At 50.4% G+C, this 12,500-nt stretch overlaps 1 protein-coding gene across 2 annotated transcripts in view; it reads left to right on the forward strand.

Moving 5' to 3' along the window:
• Positions 1-12,500, forward strand: part of LOC306981768 (fibroblast growth factor 14-like) — a gene marked incomplete at its 5' end in the record, with an annotated part of 42,517 nt that overhangs the window by 28,459 nt on the left and 1,558 nt on the right. For both annotated transcript variants that reach the window (XM_079581422.1, XM_079581421.1), the window contains 3 exons: positions 6,212-6,322; positions 6,986-7,089; positions 12,395-12,500. The exon at positions 12,395-12,500 is cut by the window's right edge and continues 93 nt beyond it. In XM_079581422.1, the coding sequence (XP_079437548.1) occupies positions 6,212-6,322; positions 6,986-7,089; positions 12,395-12,500 (321 nt within the window). The remainder of the gene's footprint in view (positions 1-6,211; positions 6,323-6,985; positions 7,090-12,394) is intronic.

Raw genomic sequence — 12,500 nt, forward strand, 5'->3', positions numbered from 1 at the left:
GGGTTGTTTTAGATTTGGGTAAAGCTGAAGAAGACGTGGGGTTGTTTTAGATTTGGGTAAAGCTGAAGTGAAGAAGACGTGGGGTTGTTTTAGATTTGGGTAAAGCTGAAGAAGACGTGGGGTTGTTTTAGATTTGGGTAAAGCTGAAGAAGACGTGGGGTTGATTTAGATTTGGGTAAAGCTGAAGAAGACGTGGGGTTGTTTTAGATTTGGGTAAAGCTGAAGAAGACGTGGGGTTGTTTCAGATTTGGGTAAAGCTGAAGAAGACGTGGGGTTGTTTCAGATTTGGGTAAAGCTGAAGAAGACGTGGGTTGTTTCAGATTTGGGTAAAGCTGAAGTGAAGAAGACGTGGGTTGTTTTAGATTTGAGTAAAGCTGAAGTGAAGAAGACGTGGGTTGTTTTAGATTTGGGTAAAGCTGAAGTGAAGAAGACGTGGGGTTGTTTTAGATTTGGGTAAAGCTGAAGAAGACGTGGGGTTGTTTTAGATTTGGGTAAAGCTGAAGAAGACGTGGGGTTGTTTTAGATTTGGGTAAAGCTGAAGTGAAGAAGACGTGGGGTTGTTTTAGATTTGGGTAAAGCTGAAGAAGACGTGGGGTTGTTTTAGATTTGGGTAAAGCTGAAGTGAAGAAGACGTGGGGTTGTTTTAGATTTGGGTAAAGCTGAAGAAGACGTGGGGTTGTTTTAGATTTGGGTAAAGCTGAAGTGAAGAAGACGTGGGGTTGTTTTAGATTTGGGTAAAGCTGAAGAAGACGTGGGGTTGTTTTAGATTTGGGTAAAGCTGAAGTGAAGAAGACGTGGGGTTGTTTTAGATTTGGGTAAAGCTGAAGAAGACGTGGGGTTGTTTTAGATTTGGGTAAAGCTGAAGAAGACGTGGGTTGTTTTAGATTTGGGTAAAGCTGAAGAAGACGTGGGGTTGTTTTAGATTTGGGTAAAGCTGAAGAAGACGTGGGTTGTTTTAGATTTGGGTAAAGCTGAAGAAGACGTGGGGTTGTTTTAGATTTGGGTAAAGCTGAAGAAGACGTGGGTTGTTTTAGATTTGGGTAAAGCTGAAGAAGACGTGGGGTTGTTTTAGATTTGGGTAAAGCTGAAGAAGACGTGGGGTTGTTTCAGATTTGGGTAAAGCTGAAGAAGACGTGGGTTGTTTTAGATTTGGGTAAAGCTGAAGAAGACGTGGGTTGTTTTAGATTTGGGTAAAGCTGATGAAGACGTGGGTTGTTTTAGATTTGGGTAAAGCTGAAGTGAAGAAGACGTGGGGTTGTTTTAGATTTGGGTAAAGCTGAAGAAGACGTGGGTTGTTTTAGATTTGGGTAAAGCTGAAGAAGACGTGGGGTTGTTTTAGATTTGGGTAAAGCTGAAGAAGACGTGGGGTTGTTTTAGATTTGGGTAAAGCTGAAGTGATGAAGACGTGGGGTTGTTTTAGATTTGGGTAAAGCTGAAGTGAAGAAGACGTGGGGTTGTTTTAGATTTGGGTAAAGCTGAAGTGAAGAAGACGTGGGGTTGTTTTAGATTTGGGTAAAGCTGAAGAAGACGTGGGGTTGTTTTAGATTTGGGTAAAGCTGAAGAAGACGTGGGTTGTTTTAGATTTGGGTAAAGCTGAAGAAGACGTGGGGTTGTTTTAGATTTGGGTAAAGCTGAAGAAGACGTGGGTTGTTTTAGATTTGGGTAAAGCTGATGAAGACGTGGGTTGTTTTAGATTTGGGTAAAGCTGAAGAAGACGTGGGGTTGTTTTAGATTTGGGTAAAGCTGAAGTGAAGAAGACGTGGGTTGTTTTAGATTTGGGTAAAGCTGAAGAAGACGTGGGGTTGTTTTAGATTTGGGTAAAGCTGAAGAAGACGTGGGGTTGTTTTAGATTTGGGTAAAGCTGAAGAAGACGTGGGTTGTTTTAGATTTGGGTAAAGCTGAAGAAGACGTGGGTTGTTTTAGATTTGGGTAAAGCTGATGAAGACGTGGGTTGTTTTAGATTTGGGTAAAGCTGAAGAAGACGTGGGTTGTTTTAGATTTGGGTAAAGCTGAAGAAGACGTGGGGTTGTTTTAGATTTGGGTAAAGCTGAAGTGAAGAAGACGTGGGTTGTTTTAGATTTGGGTAAAGCTGAAGAAGACGTGGGGTTGTTTTAGATTTGGGTAAAGCTGAAGAAGACGTGGGTTGTTTTAGATTTGGGTAAAGCTGATGAAGACGTGGGTTGTTTTAGATTTGGGTAAAGCTGAAGAAGACGTGGGTTGTTTTAGATTTGGGTAAAGCTGAAGAAGACGTGGGTTGTTTTAGATTTGGGTAAAGCTGATGAAGACGTGGGTTGTTTTAGATTTGGGTAAAGCTGAAGAAGACGTGGGTTGTTTTAGATTTGGGTAAAGCTGAAGAAGACGTGGGTTGTTTTAGATTTGGGTAAAGCTGAAGAAGACGTGGGGTTGTTTCAGATTTGGGTAAAGCTGAAGAAGACGTGGGTTGTTTTAGATTTGGGTAAAGCTGAAGAAGACGTGGGGTTGTTTTAGATTTGGGTAAAGCTGAAGAAGACGTGGGTTGTTTTAGATTTGGGTAAAGCTGAAGAAGACGTGGGGTTGTTTCAGATTTGGGTAAAGCTGAAGAAGACGTGGGTTGTTTTAGATTTGGGTAAAGCTGAAGAAGACGTGGGGTTGTTTTAGATTTGGGTAAAGCTGAAGAAGACGTGGGTTGTTTTAGATTTGGGTAAAGCTGAAGAAGACGTGGGGTTGTTTTAGATTTGGGTAAAGCTGAAGAAGACGTGGGGTTGTTTTAGATTTGGGTAAAGCTGAAGAAGACGTGGGGTTGTTTCAGATTTGGGTAAAGCTGAAGAAGACGTGGGTTGTTTTAGATTTGGGTAAAGCTGAAGTGAAGAAGACGTGGGTTGTTTTAGATTTGGGTAAAGCTGAAGAAGACGTGGGGTTGTTTCAGATTTGGGTAAAGCTGAAGAAGACGTGAGTTGTTTTAGATTTGGGTAAAGCTGAAGAAGACGTGGGTTGTTTTAGATTTGGGTAAAGCTGAAGTGAAGAAGACGTGGGTTGTTTTAGATTTGGGTAAAGCTGAAGAAGACGTGGGGTTGTTTTAGATTTGGGTAAAGCTGAAGAAGACGTGGGGTTGTTTTAGATTTGGGTAAAGCTGATGAAGACGTGGGGTTGTTTTAGATTTGGGTAAAGCTGAAGAAGACGTGGGGTTGTTTTAGATTTGGGTAAAGCTGAAGAAGACGTGGGGTTGTTTTAGATTTGGGTAAAGCTGAAGAAGACGTGAGTTTGTTTTAGATTTGGGTAAAGCTGAAGAAGACGTGAGTTTGTTTTAGATTTGGGTAAAGCTGAAGAAGACGTGGGTTGTTTTAGATTTGAGTAAAGCTGAAGTGAAGAAGACGTGGGGTTGTTTTAGATTTGGGTAAAGCTGAAGAAGACGTGGGGTTGTTTTAGATTTGGGTAAAGCTGAAGTGAAGAAGACGTGGGGTTGTTTTAGATTTGGGTAAAGCTGAAGTGAAGAAGACGTGGGGTTGTTTTAGATTTGGGTAAAGCTGAAGAAGACGTGGGGTTGTTTCAGATTTGGGTAAAGCTGAAGTGAAGAAGACGTGGGTTGTTTTAGATTTGGGTAAAGCTGAAGAAGACGTGGGTTGTTTTAGATTTGAGTAAAGCTGAAGTGAAGAAGACGTGGGGTTGTTTTAGATTTGGGTAAAGCTGAAGAAGACGTGGGGTTGTTTTAGATTTGGGTAAAGCTGAAGTGAAGAAGACGTGGGGTTGTTTTAGATTTGGGTAAAGCTGAAGAAGACGTGGGGTTGTTTCAGATTTGGGTAAAGCCGCTCCTCGGGTCTGGTTCTCGCAGACGGGGAAATACCCCGGTTGCCGCGGGAGACGGATGCTGTTTCCATGGCGACGCCGGATCAGAGACAGAGAGGGGGGTGGGGGTGGGGGGGGGAAGGGAATCTCCCCGGTAACAGACGGATCGACCCCCTCCTTCACAGACGGGGGGGGGGGGGGGGACGTGGCGGGACGAGGGGGGGCTCCGGGATCAAACATGCACAACGGGGGAAAGGCGGGAGGGAGGGGGGGGCGGGGAGACGAGGGGGGGGGGCGTGAGAAAGGCCTCCATTTTGGAAGAGACTGGAAGGACACGGTGATGTCAGTGCTTTTCTCTCAAAGATTCTCCCCCATGTTTGACCCCCCCGGGATCAGGAGCGGAATCAAACATTTACCCCGGTTTATCCTCCTCGTTCCACACGTTTATACAACATGACCTCTTCTTCTCCTCTTTTATCCTCATTTATCCTCACTTTTCCTCTTTTATTCCTATTTTCTCCTTATTTTCCCCCAGTTATTCCTCCATGTTGCACCAGTGATTCTCACCATTTCTTTCCCACTTTTTACTCAATTTTCCCCAATATTTTCTTCATTTTTTCCCTAATTTAACTGTCCGATCCCCCCCAAGTTTTTCCTGGTTTATTCCATTTTTAATCCTCCATCTTGTGCCCATTCTCCACCAATTTTGTGCCGAAATGTTCCCAAAATGTTCCTATTTTTCCCCTCAAATATTTCACATTTATTCCCCAAATTAAACCTTTGTAAGGAACAAATATTTGATATATTTTTATTTCCTCTCAGACTCCTCCTCTCTCAGACTCCTCCTCCTCCTCTCAGACTCCTCCTCCTCTCCTCAGACTCCTCCTCCTCTCAGACTCCTCCTCCTCTCAGACTCCTCCTCCTCCTCTCAGACTCCTCCTCCTCTCAGACTCCTCCTCCTCCTCCTCTCAGACTCCTCCTCCTCCTCCTCTCAGACTCCTCCTCCTCTCAGACTCCTCCTCCTCCTCTCAGACTCCTCCTCCTCTCAGACTCCTCCTCCTCCTCCTCTCAGACTCCTCCTCCTCTCAGACTCCTCCTCCTCTCAGACTCCTCCTCCTCTCAGACTCCTCCTCCTCCTCCTCTCAGACTCCTCCTCCTCCTCCTCTCAGACTCCTCCTCCTCTCAGACTCCTCCTCCTCCTCCTCTCAGACTCCTCCTCCTCTCAGACTCCTCCTCCTCTCAAATTCCTCCTCCTCTCAGACTCCTCCTCCTCCTCTCAGACTCCTCCTCCTCTCTCAGACTCCTCCTCCTCCTCCTCTCAGACTCCTCCTCCTCTCAGACTCCTCCTCCTCTCAGACTCCTCCTCCTCCTCTCAGACTCCTCCTCCTCTCAAATTCCTCCTCCTCTCAGACTCCTCCTCCTCCTCTCAGACTCCTCCTCCTCTCTCAGACTCCTCCTCCTCCTCCTCTCAGACTCCTCCTCCTCTCAGACTCCTCCTCCTCCTCTCAGACTCCTCCTCCTCTCAGACTCCTCCTCCTCCTCCTCTCAGACTCCTCCTCCTCTCAGACTCCTCCTCCTCTCAGACTCCTCCTCCTCTCAGACTCCTCCTCCTCCTCCTCTCAGACTCCTCCTCCTCCTCCTCTCAGACTCCTCCTCCTCCTCTCAGACTCCTCCTCCTCCTCTCAGACTCCTCCTCCTCCTCTCAGACTCCTCCTCCTCTCAGACTCCTCCTCCTCCTCTCAGACTCCTCCTCCTCCTCTCAGACTCCTCCTCCTCCTCTCAGACTCCTCCTCCTCCTCTCAGACTCCTCCTCCTCTCAGACTCCTCCTCCTCCTCTCAGACTCCTCCTCCTCTCTGACTCCTCCTCCTCCTCTCAGACTCCTCCTCCTCCTCTCAGACTCCTCCTCCTCCTCTCAGACTCCTCCTCCTCCTCTCAGACTCCTCCTCCTCTCAGACTCCTCCTCCTCCTCTCAGACTCCTCCTCCTCCTCTCAGACTCCTCCTCCTCTCTCAGACTCCTCCTCCTACAAGATCAAATTGAAACTGATACATTTACAATATGGAGTTTTTCTGCATTGTCACGAAAAATGGGGAGAACAAGTGAAAAAAGGGAAAAATCTGGAAAATATTGAAGTTTTTTTTAAGTTAAAAATTGTGAAAGAGAAAAGGAAGAAAAAACGGACAATTGGGTTAAAAAAATGAGGAGAAAAAATGGAAAAGAAAGGGGGGAAAAAAGTTTTAAAATAGAAAAAAAGAAATGGGACGAAAATTGAAAAAAAAGAAAAAAAAGATTTAACCTGGCTGCTTTAACCTCGCTGCTGCTTTAACCTCGCTTTAACCTGGCTGCTTTAACCTCGCTGCTTTAACCTCGCTGCTGCTTTAACCTCGAGCTTTAACCTCGCCGCTTTAACCTCGCTGCTGCTTTAACCTCGCCCTCCCGTCTCTTGCAGAACCTCAGCTCAAAGGCATCGTGACGCGGCTCTTCTGCAGACAAGGATTCTACCTCCAGATGGCGCAAGAGGGAACTCTGGACGGCACCAAAGACGACAGCACCAACTCCAGTCAGTACCTTTAAGTACCTCCCCTTTAAGTACCTCCCCTTTAAGTACCTCCCCTTTAAGTACCTCCCCTTTAAGTACCTCCCCTTTAAGTACCTCCCCTTTAAGTACCTCCCCTTTAAGAGTTTCTTACCTTTAAGAGTCAGGAGGCGCCGTTTCTTACCTTTAAGAGTCAGGAGGAGACGTTTCTTACCTTTAAGAGTCAGGAGGCGCTGTTTCTTACCTTTAAGAGTCAGGAGGCGCTGTTTCTTACCTTTAAGAGTCAGGAGGCGCCGTTTCTTACCTTTAAGAGTCAGGAGGAGACGTTTCTGTCCTCCCCTTTAAGAGTCAGGAGGCGCCGTTTCTTACCTTTAAGAGTCAGGAGGCGCTGTGTAGACGGTTCTCTTTGTTCCTCAGGAGTTTCTGGCTCTGAGCTCCTGAGACACAGATGTTCCTTCACAGATGTTTCAGCCTCTGGTTTATTTTCACACCTGAGGCACAAACCTGAAAAACAGATTCATGTTATTTAGACCGGCGGCCATGTTGTTCTTTCCTTTCCTCGTCTCTTTCTTTCTCCTCTTACTCTCCGGATCCTCATTTTCCTCCTTTTATCCTCCTCTGATCCTCCTCTCGCTCCTCCTGCAGTGTTTGTTTACGGCGTTGTCATAGTAACCCATGTGTTTTCAGCTCTGTTTAACCTGATCCCCGTCGGCCTGCGAGTCGTGGCCATTCAGTCGGCCAAGACCGGCCTGTACATCGCCATGAACGGGGAGGGGCATCTGTACTCCTCGGTAAGCTCCGCCTACATACTATACTGTACTATACTATACTATACACGGGGAGGGGCATCTGTACTCCTCGGTAAGCTCCGCCCACTATACTATACTGCACTATACTATACTATACACGGGGAGGGGCATCTGTACTCCTCGGTAAGCTCCGCCCACTATACTATACTGCACTATACTATACTATACAGGGGGAGGGGCATCTGTACTCCTCGGTAAGCTCCGCCCACTATACTATACTGCACTATACTATACTATACACGGGGAGGGGCATCTGTACTCCTCGGTAAGCTCCGCCCACTATACTATACTGCACTATACTATACTATACAGGGGGAGGGGCATCTGTACTCCTCGGTAGGCTCCGCCCACTATACTATACTGCACTATACTGTACTATACACGGGGAGGGGCATCTGTACTCCTCGGTAAGCTCCGCCCACTATACTATACTGCACTATACTATACTATACACGGGGAGGGGCATCTGTACTCTTCGGTAAGCTCCGCCTACTATACTATACCATACTGTATTCTACTGTACTCCTGGGTAAGCTCCGCCTATATACTATACTGTACTGTACTTTTACTATACTATACTATACACGGGGAGGGGCATCTGTACTCTTCGGTAAGCTCCGCCTACTATACTATACTATACACGGGGAGGGGCATCTGTACTCCTCGGTAAGCTCCGCCCACTATACTCTACTGCACTATACTGTACTATACACGGGGAGGGGCATCTGTACTCCTCGGTAAGCTCCGCCCACTATACTATACTATACTGTATTCTACTGTACTCCTGGGTAAGCTCCGCCTACATACAACTATACCATACCTCAGAAACAAGCTGTGCCTTCAAAATAAACACAACACAGTCCAACCCAAAGGGACTTCAGAATAAGAGCACGATAAGAAACTTTTCCTCACATCTTTCTTTTTCTTTCCTCCCCCCTTCCCTCCCTGGACTGTCATTAAACCCAAAGCGACTTCAAAATAAGAGCACAGTCCGATGCTGCTGTGTCTCAGACCTTCAGAATAAAAGCGGAGGCGGATCCGTTATCGAGCCGAGTCCCAGAGCTCAGACTTTGGCCCCGACTCAGATTCAAGCAGAACTTTTTCTGCTGAGTCCGGAAAGTTTCTCCCAGAGTGAACTTTCCTTACGTGACCTTCTCCGCCTGAGCCGCCATTTTACTGTCCCAAAACTTTATCGACACAAACACAGAACAGGATTCATCAGAGAAATCATGTGTTCAGTCAGTGTCTGGTCCCGCCCCCTCTCACCCGGGTTCATTCAGTGTCTGGTCCCGCCCCCTCTCGCCGCGGGTTCATTCGGTGTCTGGTCCCGCCCCCTCTCACCCGGGTTCATTCAGTGTCTGGTCCCGCCCCCTCCCGCCCGGGTTCATTCAGTGTCTGGTCCCGCCCCCTCCCGCCCGGGTTCAGTCAGTGTCTGGTCCCGCCCCCTCCCGCTGCGGGTTCATTCAGTGTCTGGTCCCGCCCCCTCCCGCCGCCGCGGGTTCATTCAGTGTCTGGTCCGCCCCCTCCCGCCGCGGGTTCATTCAGTGTCTGGTCCCGCCCCCTCCCGCCTGGGTTCATTCAGTGTCTGGTCCCGCCCCCTCCCGGCGCCGCCCGGGTTCATTCAGTGTCTGGTCCCGCCCCCTCTCACCCGGGTTCATTCAGTGTCTGGTCCCGCCCCCTCCCGCCCGGGTTCATTCAGTGTCTGGTCCCGCCCCCTCCCGCCCGGGTTCATTCAGTGTCTGGTCCCGCCCCCTCCCGCCCGGGTTCATTCAGTGTCTGGTCCCGCCCCCTCTCGCCGCAGGTTCATTCAGTGTCTGGTCCCGCCCCCTCCCGCCGCGGGTTCAGTCAGTGTCTGGTCCCGCCCCCTCTCGCCGCAGGTTCATTCAGTGTCTGGTCCCGCCCCCTCTCGCCGCAGGTTCATTCAGTGTCTGGTCCCGCCCCCTCTCGCCGCAGGTTCATTCAGTGTCTGGTCCCGCCCCCTCTCGCCGCAGGTTCATTCAGTGTCTGGTCCCGCCCCCTCCCGCCGCGGGTTCATTCAGTGTCTGGTCCCGCCCCCTCTCGCCGCAGGTTCATTCAGTGTCTGGTCCCGCCCCCTCTCGCCGCAGGTTCATTCAGTGTCTGGTCCCGCCCCCTCCCGCCGCGGGTTCATTCAGTGTCTGGTCCCGCCCCCTCTCGCCGCAGGTTCATTCAGTGTCTGGTCCCGCCCCCTCCCGCCGCGGGTTCATTCAGTGTCTGGTCCCGCCCCCTCCCGCCGCAGGTTCATTCAGTGTCTGGTCCCGCCCCCTCTCGACCGGGTTCATTCAGTGTCTGGTCCCGCCCCCTCCCGGCGCCGCGGCGACAGATGAAGAGAGATTCAAGTGTCAATAATTAAAGAGGGATTTTCTCCTTTTCCTCTGAGTGTTTACACCGACAGACCCGCCAGATCCAGTCCAGATCCAGTCCAGATCCAGTCCAGATCCAGTCCAGATCCAGTCCAGAGCCAGTCCAGATCCAGTCCAGATCCAGTCCAGATCCAGTCCAGAGCCAGTCCAGAGCCAGTCCAAATCCAGTCCAAATCCAGTCCAAATCCAGTCCAGATCCAGTCCAGAGCCAGTCCAGAGCCAGTCCAGAGCCAGTCCAGAGCCAGTCCAAATCCAGTCCAAATCCAGTCCAAATCCAGTCCAGAGCCAGTCCAGAGCCAGTCCAAATCCAGTCCAGAGCCAGTCCAGAGCCAGTCCAGATCCAGTCCAGATCCAGTCCAGATCCAGTCCAGATCCAGTCCAGATCCAGTCCAGATCCAGTCCCAATCCAGTCCCAATCCAGTCCAGATCCAGTCCAGATCCAGTCCAGATCCAGTCCCAATCCAGTCCAAGATTGATAATTAGATTGATAAAAAAAAGATGAATCCATTTTTTTTTCTTCCCTTCCTTACCTTCTTTCCTCCCGCCATTCTCCCTCCCTCCCTCCCTCCCTCCCTCCCTCCCTCCCTCCCTCTATTCTACTTCCTTCTCTCCCCTTTCCTTCCTTCTTTATTGCCTTTTTGATAAAATGACGATGAATCATATTTTCATTGATAAAAACCTTCAGCTTCAAACGTTTCTCCTTTTACTCCAAACAGACCCCGTGCGGCTTGTTTTGTTTTCTTTATTCGCCGCCGTGTGTGAGCGCCGTGTGTGGCGGCGCCGTGTGTGTGTGAGCGCCTCAGCTCCGTCAGCTCCGTCAGCTCCGTCAGCGGCGCCGTGTTTGTTGTGGAAATGTTTGGCCGGAGTGGGAGTTTTTCCGTCGATCCCCTTCATTATCGCAGTCATTACGAGCCGCCCCCCCAGAGAACGAGAGCGAGCGGGATGAGGGCGGCTGACTCACCGCGGGGGGGGGGGGTTAGTACGGGGGGGGGGGGGGCTCCGGGCCTGGCGTACGGGTGACTTTCCGTCGGGGAGACACCAGGGAGACGCTCAGTGCTTTTCCACCGCGCTGGGTCTGGGGGCGGGGCTAAAAACCGGCAGCGACTGGGGAAAGTAACGGAAACGATAACCAGCGTTTTGGAAAGACTGAAGGAGGTGACGGGCGGGGGGGGGGGGGGGCAGGGGGGACCGGGGGGGGGACCGGGGGGGGGGGTCAAACTCATGTAGGGTCGGGGGCCGCAGAAAACAGAGAAAGTTTTCCCAATAAATGAATAATAATGAGCTGTGATTTGTAGCTGCATTACTAACGACGGCTTCACTTATTGCACTTTGCTCTTATTGCACCTGAGATTATTATGTCCGTAACGCCCCCTAGTGGCTAGAATGAGCATAAACACTCATCACTCCGCACAGGAACAGACACCGGCGGCGTCTCGCCACAGAAGGGGGCGTCGCCGCCGGCGTCTCACCACAGAAGGGGGCGTCACCGGCGGCGTCTCGCCACAGAAGGGGGCGTCACCGGCGGCGTCTCGCCACAGAAGGGGGCGTCACCGGCGGCGTCTCGCCACAGAAGGGGGCGTCACCGGTGGCGTCTCGCCACAGAAGGGGGCGTCACCGGTGGCGTCTCGCCACAGAAGGGGGCGTCACCGGCGGCGTCTCGCCACAGAAGGGGGCGTCACCGGCGGCGTCTCGCCACAGAAGGGGGCGTCACCGCCGGCGTCTCGCCACAGAAGGGGGCGTCACCGGTGGCGTCTCGCCACAGAAGGGGGCGTGGCTTCGCCGAGGGGGAAACAGAATCTTTAGTGAAACACAGTTTATCACAAATCTAAAGTCAGGTCTGAATCTGGTCCATGTGGATGTTTCCTCAGCAGATGGTTCAGGAGAAGTTGAAAGACAGTTGTAGCTCGCGCTAGCTAACGTTAGCATTAGCCCAATGCTAACATTCTCCATTTTGTTTGTGTCTATGGGCTGTTGAACCACTTTGCTCCAGGTCTTTGTAGAAACTATATAATTCTGGGTTTGTTAAAGTTTAGATTTTTCTCCAGATTGTTTTCCCCCTTAGCTGTTTTCACACATGACCAAATATGGGCGAGTCCAGAGACGCGTCTGTATGGGCTATAGAGACAGGCTGCTCTACAGGGCAGGGCCGGATCCGGCCCGCGGGCCGCATGTTTGACACCCCCGCCTTAACTCCACTTTAACCCAGTGCCTTTTCTCCAGTTCGGCTTTACCCAAATCTAGCGCTTCCTGACCTGAGCGCTCACAGCCATTTGAAAGCTAAGGCCTGATGAGGCCTGTGATGTTTTGCTAAAGTCTCTCCTCCTCCTCGTCGTCATGGCGATGGAGGCTAATCCTGGAGCCTGTTGCTGTGATTCTGTTCTCTCTTCCTCGCTCACATCTGTCTGGCCTCTGTCATTACGCGGCCGTCGTCGAGGGTGACGGGCGCTGCTGCCTCGTTTCCGTGGCAACGCCTTTTTCCTCCCGTCGCCGTGGAGACCGGTAGCGAAAAAACCCGACGGCGCGCGACAATAACACGCAGGGACAGAACGAGAGCGCCTGAATGTCCAACGCCGTTTACCCACGATGCACTGGGCAGCGAAGGTCACGCGCGGGTCAATGTGGACCACAATGCACTGGGGGAGGGACGGGGGGGGTGAAAACAACACTTTAAATCAGAGGTCCTTTAATTCTTTGGTAAATGGCATTTTTTCTTTATTTCTTCATTCTTTCCTCTTTTTATTTCCCCCTTTCTTTCTTTCTTTCTCCTTCCTTCTTCCTTCCTTCTTCCTTCCTTCCTTGTGGAAAGAATTTAGATTTATTTTTGCCTTTACTGATTAAAAACACAGTGTCTATAGTCCAGAGTTCTTCTTCACGTTCTTCCTCACGTTCTTCATGTTCTTCCTCAGGAGCTGTTCACGGCCGAGTGCAAGTTCAAAGAGTCGGTGTTCGAGAACTACTACGTGATCTACAGCTCCATGCTGTACCGGCAGAAGGAGAGCGGACGAGCCTGGT

Source organism: Gobius niger, assembly GCF_951799975.1.
Source record: "Gobius niger genome assembly, chromosome: 23".
Taxonomy (NCBI): Eukaryota; Metazoa; Chordata; class Actinopteri; order Gobiiformes; family Gobiidae; genus Gobius; species Gobius niger.